Raw genomic sequence first — 24,634 nt, 5'->3', positions numbered from 1 at the left:
ATAAAAAAGTTAGGCATCCTTCAGTCTCGAAAGACTATGGTAACATGCTCTGTATGGAAGACTTGGAACAGCATCTCGTGTGGCTGAGAAGGCCAATTCGAGAGTGACAACACCTTCCACACAGAAGACAAATACATGTCTTGAGTATTTTATACCTGGTTTATGACAACTAGGAGCTTATCAGAATCAACTTGACAGCATGTTCGTAAATGTTCTTATTATAGATTTGAAAAATAAAGCAAGCTAACCCCACATTTGGAAATGTAGGTCTAGAACACATCTGTTGCTTTAATAAGTCTCTGTAGGATTAGGATCCTCTTAAGCTGATTCAAATCAATGAGCTTGATCCAGACTTAGTTCTACTTAATATAAACATATGGAAATATTTAGGGTTTAAGTTAGTCATGATGGACTTCAAATCCCATTAATTTTAACAAGTTGGTTCTAGCTCTTCATCCAACTCTTATCAACTGGCTGTCATTGAAAAACCAGTCATGATTATTCAATTATTACTTTTCCCACATGACAAACATGGGTTGTGTCCCTAAATTTGATTTACAGCTGATTTACAGATGGCTAATTCTTAACCAGTTTATAAAAAATAAGTATAGCCTTAAAAACAAAATGTCAAAACACCTCACAACAAAGATTAAAGAAAACAGCTGGATATCACCCATCTATTATCATTCAAATACATTTAAAAGTCTAGAGCCCTGCTTAGCAAGAGAGAGCAGCCACCTGAAAAGGTGGACAGGGCTCCTGTACCTTTAACAGCAGCGTAGGAGTTGTGCTGTGTATCAGGCTAGACTTGTTGAAATCAACTCTGCCATACAAGCGTTTTCCACCTCTTCATGTGACCATCCTAGATTAGAAACAAACCCAGCAAACAACGGTCATGACTCTCCAGGATAGTAATCAAAGGGTTTCATTTTGGTAAGACGTGGGGAAAATAAGAAAATGTCACATCCCAAAGCCATGTATGAGGTTGGCCAGCAATCTGAGACCTTCCAGTTGGCTAGCATGTTGGCTAGCTCTTCCCATCATTTCCTTTTCTTCCTACCTTGTTATGTGCCATCAAGACGGAACTGACTTACCCTCATAGAGTTTTCAAGGTAAGTGAGGTATTTAAGGAGTGCTTTTACTGGTTTCGCCCCCCAGTGAGTTTCCATAGCAGAGCTGGCCAAACTAACTGAGGTCTCCTAAGTCCTCATGCATTACTCCATCCACTACACCACACTCGGTACCCACCCTGACTGCCTTAGGGCCTTGTAAAGAATTCCTGTGGGGTAAATATCTCCCTACACATTCCCATTAATCATCTCCATTCACTATGTTTTTTAGAGTACTACTAGCTTTTCTTTGTTAATCCGTTCCTAGAGGAGGCATGGCTACCTTGACTGGAAGAAAAACAGGAAGTGGTTGTGTCTTCCTTGCTTGTCTTTCCAGCTTCCAATCCAGAAAATCCAGTCCAGTTTTCTGACCCCTTTATTCCCTCCATCCCCCACTTTGCCAGGGTAAATGTATAAAAGGGCAAGCCAGAGAGGGTTGTATACTGCAGAACAGGTTGCGGCTGGCTTGCGTGCAGTTCACAGGTAAGTTGGGGCTATGTGGCGGATGCCTGTTAGGATGGTGAAAGAGGGAGTTCCTTTCCAAATGAAGCTATGTTGATCGGTTATGTTGAAACTGGCGAGAAAGGGCTTGTGGCTGGCTTAGACAAAATGAGGCACCAGTGTCAAGGGGCAGATGTAGCCGGGGCAAGTAATGCGCTGCCATGGCTATTCCTTCTTACTCTCATGGTTGTCCCTCTCTGCTGAGGGCAAAAACATTGTGCGCCATGCAGCCCAGTTTTGCCCTCAAAACTAACTTGGTGAAGGATATTAAATCACTTGTGTCAACGTTTTTTTAAAAAAAATCAAATGGCTTAGCAAGTTCACTTGGTGTGGAAGAGAGCAGGATACCCTTGTATCCTCAGTGAAATGGCTTGGGGGGCACTTACAGGATTCTGTGGGACTTTAAAAGCTGTATCATTTGTTTTGATGTACACTTTGGGAGAACCTCTTCCTATTGCACTTGTCCTGCTGGAGGTTGGAAGACGTCATAGTCATTCTGATTTTAGTTGCAGCTGATCTAAACTATAGTGTTATGCTTGGACAATTCGATGCTTCAAATGACGTGGCTGCAGGTCCTTCTAGAAATGTCCAAGAGTGGCTTCCATGAAACTGATGTCATTTTCTTCCCATCCCATAAAGAAGCAGTTCTGTATATTCGCAGATCTGTCTGCTTTCAATTTTCATTGGTTTCGCCTTTTACGTCTAATCTCCCATTAGCTCCTATCTTGTTGGATGACGAGACCAGAAAAGTCTGGTACTGTTGGACTTGGTCATGGAGAGGCTGAAGGAAAACCACTGGATGGGTAGAGCAGGTTTTTTAAAGCACTGAACTCTCTCCAACTAGAACCAACTGAAAAACACTAGCTCAAGAAAACCATGCCAGTTATTTATTTTGAATACTTATATACTGCCTCGAAGGATCTGGAGGCACTCAAAGCATCTTACAAAAGAGCCTTGGAATAGAACTGCACTAAAAACTAGTACAGGGACATAAACTACATAGTGTCCAGCCAGTTCATTGGAGAAGGGATTATATGGCTCTGGTTTCCTTCTCTCCCTCTTCTTCATAATAGAAATTATATTATTTATTAAAAATATTTTTACCCCACCTTTCTCCTTAAAAGGGCCCAAGGCAGCTTACAGCATTAGAAGGATAATATTTAAAAGCTAAAAGCAGTAAATACACAAATATTTAAAAGAATTAAACAAGTGTTCTGTTAAAATGGAAAATAAAACAATACTAAAAACATATTGAGCTGCATATCCTTCTCTTTGCTTTCTAATGGAACCTCCTGCCCTCTGGTATTATGAAGAACGGCTGATCTACCACCAGGTTAGATTCAACTACCAGCTCAGTTGGTTTATGTCTGAGGATTATGAGCAATGGCGTCACTTTGTCTCTAATCTGGTAAATAGGAAAGCCGAATAGCATTGCATACACCTGGGGGGGGGGGAGGAAAGTTTTAGGGGTAGGATCATACTTCCGCATTATTAGGGATCAGGCTGGGTAGGTGGGGCTCGTCAGCCTTGGAAGGCAGCCCATCTAGGAGAAGGAAAACTCTGATTCCAAACCTCCACCGCCTTGTGGACATATCCACTGATGGAAAAGGCTTCAGGAGTTAACCTCGAGGCAAAATCTGGAGCTGGAGTCCCGGAGGCAGTTCGTGTTGTTCTGGCAACTCCTGCGACATCACTGAAACAGTTGTATTGGCTCTTGCCTTTCCATTAGACTATTTCAGTGATGTGGAGAGGAGGGAATTTGCTGCTTGGGTAACAGCCTATCCTCCATATTATTTTACTCAGGCTTCGTGCTCTGGAGAGGACACTCCAGCTTCGCATACAGCATCGAAGCTAAATCAGGGAGCTGGACAGGAGACAGATTGCATTTGTCTTCAGTGTGGAAGGGATGGTCACTCTCGAATTGGCCTTCTCAGCCACACTAGATGCTGTTCCATGTCCTCCATACAAAGCACGTTACCATAGTCTCTTGAGACTGAAGGATGCCTACACAAGTCACTTTGTCCTTAGCCTTAGATAGCAAAATGTCTTAGGCTGGCTCTTAGAGGTTAATTTTTTATTTTAAAGCAGGGACTATGGTGCTATGTGAAAACTCTTTTATACCCTAGGCACACCTGTCCACATTTATCCCAGAAAAAAGTGCTAAGGATCCGTGGATTGAGTCACAGCTTGAAAAGTTACTTGTTTGAATTATGACTCTCAGAACTCCACTACCTAAGAGAGTCTGGCAATTATTATTGGTGGGGGGAGTTGACTTTTCTAAGCTCTGTTGCATTGATGATCAAAATTCTACTCTTTGATGAGGATGTTTAAAATGAAATATGTAATTTTGATTTGGATGTCATGGGTCTACCTCTCTGAAACCATGATGGTGTTTGATGAAACTGGTGAGACCATATCCTGCAGAGAATGTGCTAGTCAAGTCCCACTGTCATATAGAAGACATGGGGGGGCAGATGACTATATTGCACCCAGCTCTGCTATGAGGAAGTGTGGATGATGAGACTGTTAGTGTTGTTTTGAGCTTTTGAACCGGTTGCTTCCATTGTACTTCTATGAGTGGTTCAGGGAGCTCTGATCTTCCCAGGTGATGTTTGTTTCTATACCATGTAAAGTTTTCCCCTGCCGCTCACAAAGATTTAATGTTTTGCCCCTACAACCTTAGAGGACAACATGCTTGCAGTCCAACAACATGTACACCCCTGGGTCCAAGCCTGGCTCCGCTAGTCAGAGATTCCTGATTCCTTCCTGGAAGATTCACTAATCCCTATTGCCTTCTCTTAAAACCTTCTTACGAAAGGATGCAGTTCTAGCAGCTGTGGGGCTGGCAGTGTTGCTGTTGGGCTCGTGACCCGCTTTTGGGCTTCGTACAGACATTGGGACGGTCACTATGGGAATAAAACACTGCTCTATATGGGTCTTCAGTCTGATCTAGCAGACTTTGAACCTAGCAGCTCGGGTGTATCTTTGCTCCTCTCTTAGCTATGTTTATGGAGAACAGCGCGGCCAAACAGCCAAAAAAAACCTACAACAACAATCATAATTATAATTTAAATAAGGATACGGTACATCTCACCACAATGTGGAAGATGTTGACTAGGTAATCTGTGTGCCTTATCAGGTTGCTATCCTGGTACTAGGTTTTGATGGCTTTCTGGGACCCATTTGCTTTTCCGTATTCGTATTTTTTTATCTCTAAGTCAAACTTGGGCCCTTCAAACAGGCAAATGTCCTCTGCAATGCAAGTCACATGGTGTCTCCTTCCCCCCTCCTCCAATTTGTGTGTGTTTTCTTTCCTCTCTTTGAAAATCTTTAAGGTATGATATCTTGTTGCTATCTCTTTCGGTGTAGTATTCTTCTTTCATTTCCTAGAAACTGGAGAGGTTGGTATAAAATACAAGAAATAAATCCACTGAACTCCTGAGAGGCCCCCTGTTCCACTGGATCACAAGCTGTAACTTATTCTGCTCATAGACATAGACTTTTGGATAATATAGCAGTGCCAGGTTGATTTTTAATGCATTTTGATTTAAGAGGTATTTAATGATGGATTAAGAGCAAGGAGATTTTCTAGAGTGTGAAATTAATTAATTGATTTCAGATCATCAAGACAATTCTTTTAGCAAACCTTTCTAGGGTTTCCTAGATAGAGTGGTGCCTCGTTAGAGGATGATAATCTGTTCCACTGAAATTGCTGTTTAGCGAAATCATTGTCTAGCGAAAAGCATTTCCCCATTGGAATGCATTGAAACCTGTTTAATGCACTCCAATGGGGAAGAATCGTCGTTGTCTAGCGAAGATCATCCATAGGAAAGCCGCTTTGCGAACCGCCGATCAGCTGTTTAAATCGCTGTCTTGCGAAGCTTAGGTCCTGAAAACACCTGTTTGCGAGCGCGGAGGGAGCTGTCAAAATCGCCATCTAGCAAAAATCGGTTTGCGAAGCAGGGACCAAACATTGTCCAGGGAAATTCCCCCATAGGAATCACTGTTTTGCGAATCACTTCAGCGATCGCAAAAAGCCAATGTCTAGTGAAAAAACTGTTATGCGGGGTAACTGTCTAGCGAGGCACCACTGTATAGAGAACTTATAAGTGGTTTATCATTCCGTTCTTCTGGGAGTGCCCTGTGATTGCAGCTTGCCCAAGGCTACAGAGACTGGCTGTTCTCTTGGAAAGCATAACAGGGAAATCAGACTCCCCACCTCTAGCACTGCTGCCAGATGCCAAACTCATTTAGGTGTTGGGAGGGCCGTGTTGCTGCTCCTTGATGTGACGCAGAGTATTTCAGGACCCAAGTTGTGAATCTCTAGTTTTGCTTGTTGTTGCAAGAGTTGTTTGCATATAAACGTTTGTTGAAACAGCCATAATTTCACACAATCCCCCAAGGAACGCTCACAAGTTTGGCTGCCCATAGTTCAGACCCTAGCACCGGAACTTCTGAACTCATATTTGGGCTTCAATGGCTAGCCCAACCAGCATCTGGAATGTGGGATGGGTGAAGATCTGTCTCAGGCAGTAAAAATGTCATCATCTGACCCTAGTGGAATGGGATATTTCTTAGTTGAGATAAGATGGGATTCTTCAGTGGTTTTAATCTAGCTCTATTATGTTCATTTGTTATAAATATTATTTAGGTTGTTATACACAATCTTGGCAATATTTTCATACTTTTCTATCTTGGTGAAAAGGGGATGTGTGAGCAAGAAATAATATACTATCACAATTATCTTTGTTATTAATAAATATGCGTGTATTATTTTTGTATTCTACTTTTCTACCTGATGGTGGTAAATTTGGCTACAAAATAATGTATGAAGGAGCATCCCAAAATTAACGATAAAAATAGTCAGTTACACATTTCCAAAAAACAACAGAAATCTATTGAGTGCAGAAAAAAATTTGGTGGCCATAAGAAGCTGCCTTGTGAGGCCAAGGGGCTCTTGAACTAACACTGCTGCCCACCTACTTAGGCTCATGCCTTGCCGTCGTGGACTCTCAGCCATGGTGGACCAAGAGCGCTCCTGAGCTATTATGCCACAACTATAAGGCGTTCCTTCAAAAACAAGGTGTGACAATGTGTACTCTGCAGGACAGGTCTGAGTTGTACAGAACTGGCCAGTTTACTTTCCCTCTTCCTCACCCTGCAAAGCTATTTTGGATGGTGCAATGTGGACACCCAGGAATCCTGGCAATGCTGCTCTGTAGATATACCTTATCTGACAAGTTAAACCTGCCCTTGGTAGAACCAACTGGGCAAGAACCGATGCCTGGGGACATCGATCCCCCAATAAACTCAGTAAGGAATGTCCACATCTCCTCTCTCTTCAGCAGCTAACATGTCTGTCTGTCTATAGAGGCTGCTCCACTAGGATTAATGGGGAGTGACCCCAGTTCCCACTTGTCTCTCACAGAGAATCAAGAACAATAATGTGGAGTCCAATGGAGCCAAAATGGGAGGCCATTCTTCTGAATGTTAAGGCTACTGCATTGTGGCAATAAAGGAAGACGAAAACAAAAACAAAAAACAAATAGCCCAGCTACTGATGGTTGTTGTAGGTTTTTTGGGATGTTCAACCGTGTTCTGAAGGTTTTTCTTCCTAATGCCTGTCTCTGTGGCCAGCGTTTTCAGAGGACAGGAGTTAGAACTCTGTCTGTGTTCTGGTGTGGTGTGTGGGGTAGTTGAGTATTTGTAGCTATGGGATCAGCTTTTTGTCCTTTTCAGGAGACTGGGTGATTATGGTGATCAGCATGTTTTTTTGTTATAGGTGTATAGTTGTGATAAGGGGAGGAGATGATCAGTCATTGTGATTGATGGGTGTTGTTAGCTAGTCTTTTGTGCGCAGTGATAACCAGTCCTTGTGGCTGGGTAGAGTCCATTGATTGACCTTTTGCAGGCTGTATTTTTCAGTTCTGGGAGCCAGGCTTTGTTGAGCTTTAGACTTTCTTTTTTTCTTCTTCTTTCCCACACACTACACACTTCTATCCCCCGCAATACACCAGAACACAGACAGAGTTCTAACTCCTGTTCTCTGAAGATACCGACCACAGAGACTGGCAAAACTTTAGGAAGAAAAACCTTCAGAACACAGCCAAACAGCTCTGTCAGTTCTGCTCAGCATCACCCACCCATGGTGGCTGGCTTGGTCTTTTGCTTGTTTGTGTGTGCGTGCGTGCGTGCGTGCATGTGTTTGTTTTTACCATGCCTTTCTTCTTAAAAAGGACCCAAGGTGGCTTACATCATTAAAAGACATTATTAAAGTTAACAACAGTGAGGATACAAATACTAAAGAAGGTCAAAGAAATATACTAAAAACATAAGCAATACTCAACACATATTCAAAGCAATAAGGTATAACAGTCCATTAAAAAACCCTACTCAGACAGCCAGTCACTCAAGAAAGGTTTGCCTGAAGAGAAAGGTCTTCACCTGCTTGAGGCAAGATAACAAAGATGGATCTAGCCTGGCCTCCTGCAGGAGGGAGTTCCAGAGTCTGAGTGCATCAACAGAGAATTTATTTATTTATTTATTTATTTATTTATTTATTTATTTATTTATTTATTTATTTATTTATTTATTTATTTAACTAGCTTGTCTGCCACTTCCATTAGTGCCAAGGCACTACTCTGTGCAGTTTACAATAGATAAAACATCAGACGTAGATAAAAATGAAGTACTAAAGAGAGTGAAAACAAATTAGCAAATAACTATAAAAACTATAAACATAGTTGATGCCAATCAGTAATGCACAGAGACCTTCGGGTAGTGTGGGCGGCATATAAGTTAAATAAACAAACAAACAAACAAACAAACAAACAAACAAACAAAAGCAGATGAAAAATGGGTGGTCAACTAAGGTCAGTTTGGGGAACCTCACTGAAGAGCAACAGCTTCAGTTGCCTCCGGAATATCCACAGGGAGGGGAGCAGGCAATGCTTCTCTGGAAGCTGCTTCCACAAGATTGGAGCCACTGCAAAGAAGGCCTTGCTTCTTATAGAAGACGTACAGGCCTACCTCAGGGCAGAGATACAGAGAAGCCTTGCCTCTGATGATCTAATGGGCCGGGCAGATGACATCGAGGAAAGACACTCCAACAAATGACATGGGCCCAAATTGTGGAGAGCTTTACATGTGAGTGTCAAAACCTTGAACCTGATCTGGGATGCAGTGGGGAACCAGTGAAGGCGAGCCAGAATTAGAGTGATACGTCTGGTCAAATTTGCTCAGACCAAAAAACAGTCTGGCTGCTGCATTCTGGACCAGCTATAGTCTCCAGATCAGGCCCAAGGGAAGCCCTAGGTAGAGAACATTGCAGTAGTTGATCCGAGAGATGACCAAGGCCTGCACCAAGGTTCTGAGGGAGCCCTCATCTAGATGAGGGTGGAATTGGCAAATAAACCTGTGCTGGTTGAAGGCCATTCTGGACACAGATGTGATCTGGGAGACCCAAAAAAAGAGCCAGGTCCAGAAGAACACCCAGATTGTGAACCTGAAACCCTACACCATCCTGTCTAGGGATAACCCCCCCCCCCAACCTTTTGGAGCGAAACCCCACCCCCTAGGAACAGAATCTCTGTTTTGTTTGGGTTCAGTGTGAGCCTATTAGCCCGGGTCCTTTCCGGTACTTAAGCCAGGCAGAGCTCAAGTGTCTGGGTGGCGTCCACTGCGGAAGTGGTAAAGGAGAGATAGAGTTGAGTGTCATCAGCGTACTGATGACATCTTCCTCCAGATCTCCTGATGACCTCCCCCAGCAGCTTCACATAGGTGTTAAACAGCATTGGGGCTAATGCTGACCCCTGGGGAAAACCATGCCTTAGAGTCCAAGGGGCCAACACCTCCTTCCCTAGCTGGACACAATCCTCAAGGAAAGATCGGAGCCAGCTCAATGCTAGCCCTCCAATCCCCACCTCCAAGAGCCTCTCCAGAAGGATACTGTGGTTGACAGTATCAAAAGCCACTGAGAGATTCAGGAGAACCATCAGGGCCCCTCTTGGCCTCCTGTAAAAGGTCATCTTACGGGACACACCAGTGTCGTCTCAGTGCCCCATTGTGGCCTGAATCCAGACTGGAATGGATCACAGCAATCCTGCTCCTCCAGGTATGTCTGTAACTGATTTGCCACCACCCTCTTGATCACCTTGCCCAGGAATGGTATATTAGCAATCAGATAAAAGTTGTCAAGATTGTCCGTTACTAACTGAGTGCATTTGTTGATGGGTCGAACTATAGCTTCTTTTAACCATGAGGGGAGGATTCCTTCACTCAGTGATGAATTAAGTATGTTCATGACCCAATCAATCACAGGCCCCTTTGTGGCTCTAATCAGCAACGCTAAGCAAGGGTCAAGTGAGGAGGTGATAGGCCTACAGCCAACCAGCACCCTGGAGACTTCCTCCACTGATATGGGGTCAAACTGAATCAACTGGGCAGAGAGAGAGAGAGATGGAGCAGCTGTGGTCACCCCCAGGTCAGCTAAACTGATGGTGGAGTCAAGGTCAACAAGAATGGCCTCAGTTTTAGCTCTGAAGAAGGCTGCAAACTGCTCACTCAAAAAATCAAGACGAGGTCATGAATGGCCAGAATAGGTCAGATCACAAACCACTCAGAACACTTTCCACCTGCTGGTTCATAGCCTCACCAATCATCCAAATGTTAAAAGCCTTTTCCACCCTTTTTAGGGCGTTGACCTATTTTTTGGCCATAATCTTAACTGTGGCCTTGTTTTGAGCTGACTGATCTCTTCTCCACCTGCTCTCTAGCCATCTCCTAGATAACGTCATAGCTCACAGCCCCTCGGTATACCAAGGGGCAGAGGAAGCTCTGGAGTGGAGAAGGCATTTGGGAGCAATTGTGTCAGCCACCCAAGTCGTCTCCAAATATCATTTGTCAACCTGGACTTTGAAAGGATTGTCTACCAGATCAGCCGGAAGCCCTCCTGGAGCCTCCCAAAACTGTTCCAGATCAAGAAGCCTGCAAGGGCGGACCAACTTCATAAGTCCATTCTCCACACAGAGAAGAGTCACATTAGACAAATTAGACAGGTCGAATCTCAGTTGGAAGTGATTTGTCCACAACAGTGGGCGAGAGCTCACACTACCCACCCTCAGATTATCTTCTGTGGCCAGCCGAATGAGTGGGGCAGGTGACATGTTGGGATAGGTTCATGGCTGTCATGGAGTCCATGAAACCCAGGGCTTGGCAGAGACTGTTCTGACTCATCGTAGATGTTGACGTCCCCAGCTATCAACAGCCGAAATGAACTTAGCCAGCCCTGGCAGGGAGGCGCTTGGTTCTGGGGAGAGTGGTATGCCAGCACTATCCCGAATCTATCTCTAAGCCAAGTGTAGACAATCTAGGCCCGGACTCAAATGTGAAGCGATCCTACTGGCCTGTATGTAATCCCTGTAAACTATTGCGACCCACCCCACCCCACCCTGCCCTCCGATCTGCCTTGATGCTGCACAGTGTTACCTGGGGGGGGGGCACATCTGGGAGTAGGCAACCCCTCCCTAGTTGCCCACTCCCATCTCTGTGATACAAGCCAGGTCTGCCTTCTCTTCCTCAGTGAGGTCATTAATCAGAGGAAACCTATTGGTGCTGCGGGCTAAACTGCAGAAGCCTCTGTGCTGCAGGGTCAGAAGACCAAGCAGTCGTAAGATTGAATCCACGCAACGGAGTGAGCGCCCATCGCTTGTCCCAGCTCCCACCAACCTAGCGGTTCGAAAGCATGCAAATGCAAGTAGATAAATAGGGACCACCTCGGTGGGAAGGTAACAGCGTTCCGTGTCTAAGTTGCACTGGCCATGTGACCATGGAAGATTTGTCTTCGGACAAAACGTTGGCTCTATGGCTTGGAAACGGGGATGAGCAGCGCCCCCTAGAGTCGAACACGACTGGACAAAAATTGTCAAGGGGAACCTTTACCTTTACTTATTAGCAGCAGACCTGGAATTGATCAGCAGGAGGGCCAGATTGGAGGGCCGGCTGAATGGGTACCCACCTTCTTGTTGGGGGCCCAAAGGATAAGAACATGTGACAGGCACCAATTACCCAACACACATCCTCCTGTAAAGATAGGCCCCACAGTGCTCAGCTGGGGGGATCGCCATCAAAGTCCTTACTAAGTCGCAAGGGTCAGTAAATCATCATAGAGTAGGCGCTGTTGTTTTTCAGCCATCACATACCCTTAATGGGTTCTTGTGAAGGGAAAGTGTGGGAGATCCGTGTATTTTACTTTGAGCTTATTATAGGAAAAACATAATATGCATATAAGTAATAAATAAAACTGCAATTGGTGGTCAAATGGCCACTAAAGGTTGTGTCAGGTCCCATATTTTTTGACTGTTTGGAACATGTAAGCAGAACCCCACAGAGCTGAGGATGGGCCACAGCTAAATATGCTCCCACACCTCCTGTAAACACAAAGCTACTTTTCTGACTTTATTGATTACTTGGGCTCTCTCAGTGGACTTGGTCTGAAATATTTGATTTGCTCTTTGTCATGAATAAATTGTCCAATCCAAGACTATTGGTGGGCTTTTGTGCTTCTGAGAGGAGACTAGAATCTTGAGTTACTTGGTAAATGTGATTCAGTTCATAGAAAGGAAAATATAAACCTCCACTACAGAACTTGAGAAAATTACCTTTTCAGAAGTCACCTGCAAGAATCAAGAGCGATTACTGGTGAGGAATCCTAGAATTATAGTCTGAAAAGTAACTTTACCAGCCTGTACTGTATCAGAACAACTGTTCAGCATTCTACTCTGTCCTTTCGTGTCTTTTGAGAACCTTGCAGTATAATCTAAAATTTGTGATATTTAAGTCAATACCATTAAAAGAAGCCATAACCCTTAGTCTATAAGACGTGAGCAGGACTGTTAATAACAAGACCTTTTGGAAGTCATTAATTCATGCAGACACCATAGCTTAGAAGCAATATGAGCGGGTGCACGCGCACACACACACACACAAACGGATTTGCTAGTCCACAAATACTTTAAATGTGTGTGTTTTATAAAAAAGCTACCTTTTAAATACAAAATGTCAACATTGTGTTCCAGAAATGGAATATGATTAACATGTTATAAAACTGAACATGCCATCCTAAAAGCTTGAGTATATTAAAGTCCTTCCCAGTTTGAAATTTAACAGGTCAGGCCTCTATAAATAATAACCGAACCAACCTTTCCCTCAAGTGCTGCATGACCTAATGGGACACAGACGGTCCTTTTAGCAGAGTTTACCATTTGATTTTCACCTCTGCAAGTTGTTTGGGGCTGAATGTTCAAGGTGACACGTTGACCATGCTGGCTTGCGCAGAGGTCCTCTTCTTCCACCAGGGCGATACTCCAAGCAAAGTGACAATGAACATTTTAAGCTAAGATACCTCAAAATGGAAGCTACTTAATGTAGTTCTATTTTTTTTAAATCTCCATCTTTCTTTATAATGAGGGCAACCACGAACACTGCAGTACAATTCCTTGATATATAAGTGAATTTAATGGTGTGTATAGCATTCCTCCCTAGTTCATTATTGTTTTGCTGTCTTAGAAGTTGAGAATTCTACTGTGGTATACGAGCAAGGGGGCAGCCCTAAGGTAAACTTCCATGAGATGTGGCCCCCACTGATTATGAGCAAAATTGCACAACTTCAAGGGAAACCTGCTCCTCCACATCTCTGACCAACCAGAATGACGTGGGCAGATGATGGCGGCAGTGGGGTGGGTAAAAACAAGGACGTATGGCTGACGAGGTGTTATAGGCATCTGCGGGCAGAGTGACAGACATACATTTTTGTGAATGGACGATTTGCCTCTCACTGACTCCAGCTGAGGTGAGAAGGTGAGGAAAACCATCGGCCCAAGTCTTTCTTGCTTGTGTGATCTGTGGTTTATTTGGTTCTCTTTATTGTTTTTATTTTCTTGGTGCTGTTTTTCCCTTCTGCAGAGTCTGAACAGCTGCGACAAGTACCTTTTGCGGGGGGAAAATCATGGCGGAAAAAGGTTCCACTCTCATTGTGGTCCTCTTGGTGATGGGCAACGTCGTCATCATGGTGAGTGTCCAGAAAGTGAGAATTCTCTGTAGAACCCCTTTTCCCCATCTTGAGCTTTGCAATCCCAAACAGCGCTATAGGGTTCGCCAAGCTGTGATGCAACTCATCTGAAAGGGAGCAGGTTGAGGAAACCCGCTGCAGGGGGAAGGGTACAATCTGGCCTGGAACATGCATGGAGGACCTCTTTTCTGCCTGGGATCCAAATTGGAAAGAGTCTCTGGAGCCACATTCAAGCAGAGGATAGGGCTAAGTCAGGAGTGGGCAGCTTTGGTCATCTTCCAAATCTGGGAAGCGGGTTTTTTCGTTATAGTATCAGGAGTGCTGTGGACGATATGAAAAAGGCCTCCAGAAGCATCATTTCAATGCACTTTTTGTAATGAAGAAAGAGTGGATTAACGAAGGCTGCCCAGAAGCCACAAAAACAGCCTTGTGGGTAGCATTTTCCCTACCAATGCTTTACAGAGACAGGAGCATGGGGACAAGAATGGCTAGTAAGAGGGGTCAAAGCAAAGCAGCTGGGCCCAGAAGGCATTCTTTGACCAATTTAGCCATTTTCTCATCCACCATATTACAGAGCTCAATGCAGTTGTGTGCATGTCTGTTCAAGAGGAGTGTCTAGTCACTGGGCTACATATTAAGGCAGGGGTGAGCAACATGTGTTTCCCCAGAGGTATCTTTATCACTCCCAAAGTCTCGTAGAGTTAACTAGGCCCGTGAAGCCTTTTTCAGTGGTTTCCTCACAACAAATTCTAGGTTTGAGAAGCTGAAACATGGTAGGATGCAGTGAGCATGTTCACTATACAGGCAGTTCTGCTGACTGGTGTTTTTCAGGAGAGGCCCATAGCTTTTGTGGTAGAATCCATGATTCTTTGCCAGAGATTCTATGTTCAGTTCCTGATGTCCCCACTGAAGAAGATCAGGGAGCAGATGATGGTAAAGACATCTGTTGGGAAGCAGCATCCAACTAATGTATTCGCGAAGGCTTTCACGGCCAGGATCTAATGGTTGTTGTGGGTTTTTCGGGCTCTTTGGCCATGTTCTGAAGGTTGTTCTCCAACAAACACCAACAGAGCATGGACAGAGTTCCTACTTCAGTCCTCTGAAGATGCCGGCCACAGAGACTGGCGAAATGTCAGGAAGAACAACCTTCAGAACATGGCTGAAGAGCCCCAAAAACCCACAACAACCATTAGCATCCAACTAAGTTAGCTCTGGGAAAATGCAGAGGCAATATTGTGCCAGATTAGTCTTCCCAGATGTAGCACCTTGCAATTATGGTGGTGTATAATTCCCATCAACCTCAATACATAGCCTGGTAGTTTGGGACGGAGGTGGTGAGTGAACACAACTGCAAAACCTTTGATGGAGAAGACACAACTGGGTGAACAAAGAGTCTGAACTAGTACAAGGCCCACCCCCATACCACAACCTTCCTTTTTTTTCCCCCTGAAGTTGGCAGGACTTGCCCTTTACGCCGAGTCCGTCTGGGTAACAGCTGATCCGTACAAAGTGTATCCCATCATGGGAGTATCGGGCAAAGACGACGTCTACGCGGGTGCCTGGATCTCCATTTTCACCGGGTTTTGCTTCTTCTGCGTCTGTGTCTTCGGCATTATCAGCCTGGTGAATGGCAACCGCCTCATGGTGTTGTTGGTGAGTAAAGCAAGTGGGAAAGAGGCACTGTTTTGCATCCAAGTCATGGGGGTGGTGGTTAGAAGCGCCGATTATTTTCTCAATCACTGTGTGTTTCTGTTTGGTACGATGGGGCAGAGCTTTGAACCTCCAGGACAGTACTCAGAAACATGGGACTGATGAAACTTTCACACAGTTTTCCCTTATTTATTCTCCCCCCCCCCCCCAGTCAAATAGGAGAATTGCTCCTCTGGGAAAATGAGTCTCCTCAAAAACAAGGTGCAACCTGTTATATCTTTTGAGTAAACTATAAGTTATAGCTCATCACAATTACATGCCATCAATTACTGTATTTTTCTGTGTATAAGATGCCCCCATGTATAAGACACCTCCCCACTTTTCTAACCCAAAATTAAGAAATCTAAGTGGGGCTTAGCAAGTGTAGGGGGAAAGGGATCAAAGCCCTGCAGGATCACTTTGATCCTTGCTTTCCCCTCGATTTGGTTTTTCTCTCCTCAGCTGACTTCCGTGTATAAGACGACCCTCAATTTTTAGTCTAAAGATTTTAGACAAAAGTATAGTCTTATACATAGAAAAATACAGTATATATCTGACTAATGGCAACCCTTTCCAGGGTTTTTGAGGTACAGAACACTCAGGAATGATTTCCCAGTCCCTTTTAGGGCCGCTCTGGGACTATGGAGCTTGCCCAAGCTCCACAACCAGGAACTCAATTCACATTACAAGTAGCCCCAGCCATTAGTCAGGGTGAGATGTTTGCCTCAGAGGCTGGAGCAGGGGAACGGCAACTCAGGTCCATTTCCACTAATCACCACCCATTCTCTTTCATGACTTTCATAGCATAGGTACTTGTCAGCTGGCTGTAAGAGGCAGCAGTGAGGCTGTGAAGGCTGTTGCTTGGCTCTTTCACCTCCCCTCAAGTGTCGGCAGGTGGTAGCAGAGGGAGTTATGTTGGCCTTCCCTGATCAGGCAAATATCTTCTTATTCAGGCTGGCCTATGGAAGTTAAGCTGGGTTGCTCTGAAGGGGGTTTAACTGATTGGGTATTGTCTCTTTTCCTGCTGTTTGTTTGTTTTTATTGTGTTTGTGTTTATTTTTACATTCTTTTTTTATTTTCTTTGAGTGGCAATCTTTGTGAGAAATGTGAGCTATAAATTCGATCAATAAACCAAAATCCTTTTCCCTCCCCCTTAACTTCGCAGTACCTCGTGCTGATCTTGATTGTCTACTTGTTTGAGTGCGCTTCATGTATCACCTCCTACACACATCGTGATTATGTAAGTACAAAGATAGGAAATCTTCCCACCTAAACCTTGGCGCCATCTGTTGTGAGTGTGCATGTATTTGTGTGCTGTGTATGTTTAGTTCACTGAAGCCTTCCAATGCAGGTAAGAATGGATTGTCAACAATTCAACAATCCATTGATACAAAGCCCAATATCGCCTGTGGATTTTGTGGAAGTTCTCTTATCTAAAAGAATGACTAAAATATCTGTAGTTCTAAGTTGTGTTTAGAATGTTTGACAACCTAAGTTTTTTTTTAACCCTACAGTTCCTAACTCCTCATTTTTCATGCCTATAAGAGTTTACAGGAGCTGCAATCCAAAATGTCTTAGGAGCCAAATGTTCTAAAATGAGTTTTTTGACCATACCCTAAAATGAGACAAACTGCTTTGGAATGAAACTATCGATACTTATTGCTTGATTGCCATAGCCACAGGATGGAAACCTGTCTGCCTTCAGTCCTGTGTTGCTCTGTTTGGTCTTTGTGGTGGGCTCCTTCCTGACATGACATTGTTGCCTCTAAGCACAAGGGGAGGGAGGGGAGGAATAGCACAAACCCCCTCTGCTAGCTCTTCAAAAACCTTTGATGTGTTCTTTACACATGTGCAGAGATTATCATCTTTAAGTAGGGGGTATGTGACCTTCCTTCATAACTCCTATGAATCCTACTTCACATTGATGAGGGATCATGGGACTAGCAGGTGAAACACATTTGAAAGCTCACATGTTCTCCATCTCTGCTGGACGTTGTGACTGCAACTGAGCCTGGCATTATAATGCTCCTCCCTTTACCCAGGATGGGGAACTTCTGATCCTTCAGTGTTTTGGACTTCAAGTCCCAAATACTCCAGTCTACATGTTTATTATTTTATTAAAGTTCATGGGGCTTGTGACTCCTGAGCAGTACTTGGTTGGAAGCTAAAGACTTCCATCCTGTTGCTACAACAAGCAAAGCAAAGCATACTGCTTATATACCATCCGGTAGTGCTTACAGCACTCCCTGGGTGGTTTACAAGACAATTATACAGGCTACATATTGCCTTCTCCCAGCGAGCTGGGTACTCATTTTACTGACCTCAGAAGGATGGAAGGCTGAGTGAACCTTGAATCAGCTACTTGGGATTGAACTCTAGGTCGTGAGCAGAGTTTGGCTGCAGCACAGCAGTTTAACCACTGTGCTACAAGGCACCTAAATCAATAAATATTGGTGGTTTCATTCCCAACCCCTTGAGGTTCTGGATTACTGCTCCCATAAACTCTTACCATTGGCCATAGAGAGTAAGGTGATTAAGAGTTGAGGGGGGTGGAATCCAGGTTGTCAAAATTTCTAAGCACAACTTGGAAATATTTTGGTCTTCCTTTCACTCTCAGTGCTATCAAAAATTTTTTATGGAAGGCAAGCTATTGAACAGATCAAAATTTATCTATGGAATACATTATGCAAAAATCAGCGTTACGTGTATGTTTCCATCAAAAAACCAAATATTCCTCATTTAACACCAAATCACAAGACTAGCACATGCTGAGGATTATAAGTAGTGATAATTTGTCACTGAGACTTTCACCTTTGTACTTAACAGTAGCATTTATGAGTAACAAGTTTCTGGCCACTGATTCTTTGCAGTCAAAACATTTAGAATATATGGATCTTGTACAGATTTGGTTGCTAGGGAATGTGGCCAACCAACCTTTTTTCTCTCTTCCCTGCCCCAGGTTGTTTCAAATTCCAGGTTAATAACCAAACAGATGCTCTCCTTCTACTCGGCAGATTCAGACCAAGGCCGGGAACTCACCCGGATGTGGGATCGCTTCATGATGGAGGTAATGCCTCTCTGACCAAGCTAGCTTGGCTAGATTCACCATGTGCCCTTCTTTTCCAGTCCTCCATGTGAAGTGCTGCTGGAGTGCAGCCTTCTTTTTTGAAGACGTATTTCGTCCGGTTCAAGTCTGATTTAGAGATAAAGAATCATAAGGCAGTGGTTCCCAACCTGGTAACCCAGGTAAGTGTTCTTGGACTGCAGTTCCCAGAAACGGCAGCCAGCAGGCTGGTGGTGACAGTTTGTGGGAATTGCAGTCCAAGAATACTTGAGTTACCCAAGGTTGGGAACCACTGCCATAAGAAAAGAGGAAAGGGATCTTCAAAATTGCCTATTGAGAGTGATCAGCTGGGTAGCAGACTCAACAGGCATAGAAGCCACCTGACCACAGGCTTTCCAGTTCAAGCAAGATGGATCATCATTCTCTTTGAATTATTATAATCAGTTCAAATTTTGCATCTATGCATATTAGCATATGCAATTTTAATACAAACCAGTGGCCAAAAACCTGTTTAGTGTCATAGTTGTACTAGATTAGGCCCATTGAAGCAGTAGTTGTTGAGTCAACCCTTCTGTAAGTTCCAGTAATTCAAATAAGCCTATTCTAGTTGTGACTTGCTTTAGTGTAGTACGCTGCAACTAGAGTAGGTCCATTTGCATCAAAGAAACTTACAGAAGATTTCAGCAAATCCCCACTGCTTCAATGGCCTGCTGTCGTGCAACTTGCAATGCTAAACAATAGGATTCCAGCCAGTGTCCTGTTTTGTCCTCCCTTGTAGCGACACGTCAAAGAGCCACTCTGATCATGGCTCACCTGTACAGCTTTGGATTTCTTGCTGTTTCGTTTTAGGAAATGAAGGAAGCATGCCAGGAGTGGACAGCTGTGGCCCTCCAGATGTGTTAGGCCTAAACATCTAGCCAGTTTAGAGAATGAGGAGGAATTACAGGCATTGTGATCCTAAACATCCGGAGGGCCACATGTTCTCCACTCCAAGGACTGGTGCAAAAAAAGAGGATGTCTTGACAAGGTGGCATCGTTAAATTCAAGATGGCTGCAGGCAGGCTTTCCTGAGAATGCCCACCCATAGCAGAAGTGTATACAATTGTAGAAAGTGTGGAAATAGTGGGACTAATACTAGAACCCCCTAAAGCTGTATGTTAGGCTATTCAGAACAGTTAAAAGGAAGTACTTCGCCATATTGTGTGCATTTAAATTGTGGAATTCACTGACAAAGCTGAAGTGACAGCACCAACTAGGGGTTTCTCCTGAAAGCGAATATGGTCTCTGACAAGTGGTGATGATATTTAAGGGGTTTACCCACCCTACAGACAATGGAAGGAATCAAAAGTGACAAACACTGACAGAACCTACATTTTGGAGGGGATGTATTTATTTATTTATGTATTACATTTTTATACCACAACATCTAGTGGCCATTGCCAATACTCTGGGCAATTTGCAGCAATAAAGTTAACATAAATAAACATAATTGTGGCCTCAGGATAGCTCACTGGTTTAGGTCTCTGGCTGTGGACCCAGAGGTTGGGAGTTTGATTCCCCACTGTGCCTCTTTGACAGGCGCTGGACTTGGTGACCCTTCTAACTCTGCAGTTTTAAGATAAAGCAATAACCAAGCCCCACTCAATCCACAAATATAAAAATAAAAAGCATACTATTAAAAGACAACAAATCTCAAAACCAAGGATGGTGGCTTTTGAACCCAGCCAGCCACCCACCAAAAAAGGCTAGGATTTCCCCCCTCCATGTTTTGCTTTGTAGTGTGGCTAAGCCTCTTCAGTCAGAAGCTTTGCAATATGGGTGCTTATTGAGAAGGAACTTCCATTCTTCTCCCTTTTATGCTGCATAAGTCCAAGTGAGTGCCATCAGAAACCCTGATAAGATCCACGCTTATTCCTGAAACACTCTTCTCTTCTTTTCTCTTCAACAAAATCTGACTTTTTAATGGAATAGATTGAACATATTTCAAAACGCTTTGAAGAAACTCGTTTTTGAAAACCCTTTACAAATTATTCTGTGTGCTGACTTTTTTATTTTTATTTTATTATTTTATTATTTTGTTCTTTGGTGCTAGAACTGAAAGCTCCCGGCCTCGGCCCTTTACAGGAGAGCTTCGCCCCCATAATCCCCTTTGGAAACCAGCTGTCCTTCACACAAACTCTTTAGCAAATGTCAGGGAAACCTTTGAAGCCTTTCAAAAATGAACTTCAAGATGGATTTGAGTTTTTGTTTGTTTGCTTGGTTGTGGATTCGTGTTTAATACTGACAGTTTCCAACCCAGGAAGTTATTGTTGTGTGAACTGCACCATGGTACAAAGCAAAACAAACAAAACCACCTTCTGGAAGTGGTTTTTAAACACCTGGAATTTTGGTACTAATCTGAGGCTTGATTTGTCTGGACCGTGGGCAAAATACCGTATTTTTCGCACCATAAGACGCATTTTTCCCCATAAAACAGGGGGGTGGAAAATCTGTGCGTCTTATGGAGCGAAGAAAAGAGATTATATTTTCCTGTTTTCTTCTCCTAAAAATTGGTGCGTCTTATGGAAAGGTGCATCTTATGGAGCGAAAAATACGGTATGTATTACTAGCACACAGTTGGGTGCATCTAATAATAATCATTATGAACCATCAAGTCAATTCTGACTTATGGCAACCCTTCTCGGGGTTTTCTAGGCACAGACTACGCAGAAGTGGTTGGCCATTATGCCCTTCTTTCTGGAGGTGCGCTGAGATTGTGCAGCTCACCAAAGGTCACATAGGCTGGCTCTTCTCCCAGGAGGTTCCTGTGAGGAGTCCAACTCCCAACCTCTGGCTCCACAGCCTAAAACACTGAGCTATCCAGCTAGCTGGGTAGATATAGGGGAATAAATAATAAACCTAGAAAAAGTATGAAAACCAGATGTTATGTGTACATTTGAATGGAAAGTGATTCTACCGAGAGATGTTGTTGCTGCCTCTGAGACAAACTGGTGGGAAGAAAGAAGCATCTTTATCATCCTTGCTCCCCAACAATCCATTTATCTGGGCAGGGAAAGCTTGACCAGTGGATTTCCAGGCACAAGCACTGATGTCACAAAAAGAAAATTAAAAATGGAGAGAAGTTCAAACACATAGCTTCCCTGAACTAAGGAGAGATTTGCTGGCTCTTTACTTAAGGTGGGGCAGTGCTGAATGTAGGTATCAGGTATGCTCAGCTAAGCACTGGTGGTTTCTTTAGAAATGGGAATGACAAAAGGGGAGAAGGTTGGAATTCTTCATACAGACTTGGAAAAGGATCATCAATTGTAGATGTGGGGTTTTAAATAGAAGTGTAGACAGAAATGCTGGTAAGCTCCATGATCAATTCATCACCAAGTGACAAAAAAAGGAGGGGGAAAAAACTCTGGAGGAAACCTTGGACAGCTTTTTAAAAGGACTGAACGAATTCAGATTAGAGCTATCAATACCTGTTAGTTGTGATGAATACTGTATATATTCTCTCTAGTATCTTGGCTTGTCAGTTGACGAGGAACATAAATGGACGAGAGTGCATGTCGATGATCAGCAACTGGTTGCTCTCTGTAGGAACAAAATGCTAAGCTAGAGAGGTCTTTGGTCTGATCCAGCTGTTCTTATGACAGTGGGAAGGAGACACAATGGAAGCCTATGTTGATGCCTTGAAAATACCCTGATGGGGCATATCAGGACGGTGTGCTTCAAGCCAGGATCAAGAGATGTCATCCAGTAGAACCTGCATCATCTCTTTCCAAGCTACGTCCCAACATGAATTCAGGGACACAACACAGCAAGTTTCTTCACAAATAGCTAGTGCCAAAACTAGACGCTATTGGTGAATTGGCCTATCTGATGAGCTATCCTGAAGCTAATCCTATATTTGTCCAGTGCCCTATTAAACAGGACTGTAGGAAGCTGCTCTATACCACATCTGTCCATCCATCCCAGTATTGTCTCCTTTGATGGGCAGCAGTTTTCAGGGAAGTCTTTCATATCACTTCCTTTTCCCAGGGGTGGCTCTCCAGATGTTGTCAGACTGCAACTCCCATAATCCCTCACTGTTAGCTATCTGGCTAAGACAGATGGACACTGCAGCCAAAGATGATGTTGAAGGCCACATGTAGTCCATTCCATCTATCCTACCTTCACTTTTAACTGGAAATACCACACATTGAACTCAGGGAACACCATCTTTAAACACCACAGGGGGGAGAGTAGAAAAAAACCCAACAAGGTTACAAAAATTATTCCTGCAAAAAGAATTAGGAAACCCATGTAGTATGACTTCTTCTGTTCCCACCTGTAGCAACAGTGCTGTGGCACCAATGATCCCATGGACTGGGTGAACTACACCTCGGTCTTCCGAAGCAGGTACCCTGAGGTGGTGGCCCCTTGGCCTTTCTACTGCTGCAAGCGCGACCGTAACTTCATCATGATCAACGAGGAAGGCTGCCGGCTGGGGCATGTGGACTACATCAACATGGAGGTACTGAGTTCCTTTACATCTTTCCTGAAGTTGGCTGCCACAACCTTCATGAGAAGGTTTTGTGCTGTCTTCACTGGCGTGAAACCTCCCTATCTCTAGGGTGGAAAGCACTCTTTTGCTCTGTACTAGGGTTTTAAAGGGAGGAACAGCAGTGCCTCCAGCATCTTTTCTCCACAAAGATCTCATGGTTTTTTCCCTTCTCTTTTCAGGGCTGCTTTGAACACATCAAACATGCAGTGCAGAGCTACGCCTGGGCGGTCTCCTGGTTCGGCTTTGCAATCCTGATGCTCACGGTGAGTTCTCCTTGGAAGGTTTCTTTGGGGAGGAAATGGAAGGAAAACATGTATAGAGACAATATGGTAGTCATGGGGGGGACAGTGGTCCCATCCAGATGACGTTGGACTCTAGGCCCACATCCCTAGGCTGCATGGTAAATGACCAAAGATGATGGAGATTTGAATCCAATAACATCTGGAAGGTCACATATTCTCCACCTTTTGCTTGGCATGCTAAATTATGATTGGGAAGAGATATATTTAAATCTACTACCTGGCCAGAAAAACAGCCTTGAATACCTTTGACCCGTTACACATCCTTTAAGCCTAACCTACTCCACAGGTAAAGAGTTAGAAAGCTGCAGGTTTCCCATTTGGATTAGATCATGCATTTGTCTAGTAGTCCACCATCTGTTTTTTGTGGGTTTTTTTGTAGTAGCCAGTCAGATGCTGTTAGAAACCCACGAGTATAACAAGAAGCAAATGACTCTCTTTTGTTTCCTAACTACTTGTATTAAAAATATATTTCTTCCAGATTTGTGGCTTACATATAATCAATCTGATATAAACATTGGCAGAATTATCCTTCATAAATAGGTCCAATCTCTTTTCCACAGCTTGGAAAATTACTTGTTACTCCCAGAAAGTTCTATTCCAAGAACAAACAAACAAACACCTGGAGGCAGATTCTGGGTGTTGTAGAACAAAACAAAACAAAAAGGAAAATTTTAAAGCTCTGTCCTTTCTGAGGTCATCTAAACCACTGGTTCTTAACCTTTGTTACTCAGATGTTTTTGGACTGCAACTCCCAGAAGCGTTCACCATCAGCTCTGCTGGCTGGGGTTTCTGGGAGTTGCAGTTCAAAAACACCTGAGTAACAAAGGTTAAGAACCACTGATCTAAACTAGGACTTTTAGGGTAAAACTGAACAAGCAGCAAGACTGAAGTTGAGGGAGACAGGTACGTTCCCTTGAGATATATTTTTTAAAAAAAATGCTACAACATATTTTGGAATTGCAACAGATTTGATCTCAAGATCTCCTCTCTTTTTCCACAGGTTCCAGTTGTTCTTCTGGCGATATACCATTATACGACAATGTGAGGATTCCCAGCTGTTCCAATTGTGGTTGCCCCATGATGGAGGAAGATGCACCCTGATCCATCCTTCTAAGAAAAACTCCATGGGTTTCCTCCTGTACTGGTGCTGTACTACAGCACGTTTTCCAAAGCTGAATTACTTCCTCAGCTGTTTTTGCCTGTGGTCACTTCTGCCGAGCACCTGTGCCTTCATATTAGCCTGTTGCACAAAAGGCTTCTGTGGAAAAATGTTTTCAGCAACCACTGTGTATCTTTGTTGCTCTTGCTTTTTTTGTTTGTATGTAGTATAAATACTATTTGAAATACATAAAGAATACATTTGTTTCTCTC

General features: G+C 43.7%; 1 protein-coding gene across 1 annotated transcript; it reads left to right on the top strand.

Moving 5' to 3' along the window:
- Positions 1-1,023: 1,023 nt before the first annotated feature.
- Positions 1,024-24,634, top strand: UPK1A (uroplakin 1A). Its single transcript, XM_020813290.3, has 8 exons — positions 1,024-1,112; positions 13,572-13,677; positions 15,130-15,330; positions 16,532-16,606; positions 18,326-18,433; positions 22,752-22,931; positions 23,141-23,224; positions 24,264-24,634. The coding sequence occupies exons 2-8, from the start codon at positions 13,615-13,617 to the stop codon at positions 24,306-24,308; spliced, it is 756 nt and encodes a 251-aa protein (XP_020668949.2). The 5' UTR covers positions 1,024-1,112; positions 13,572-13,614; the 3' UTR covers positions 24,309-24,634.

The sequence above is a fragment of the Pogona vitticeps genome, chromosome 9 (genome assembly GCF_051106095.1).
Source record: "Pogona vitticeps strain Pit_001003342236 chromosome 9, PviZW2.1, whole genome shotgun sequence".
Lineage (NCBI taxonomy): Eukaryota > Metazoa > Chordata > Lepidosauria > Squamata > Agamidae > Pogona > Pogona vitticeps.
Note: the sequence above shows the minus strand (reverse complement) of the source record. Positions and strands in the feature narration are given on the sequence as shown.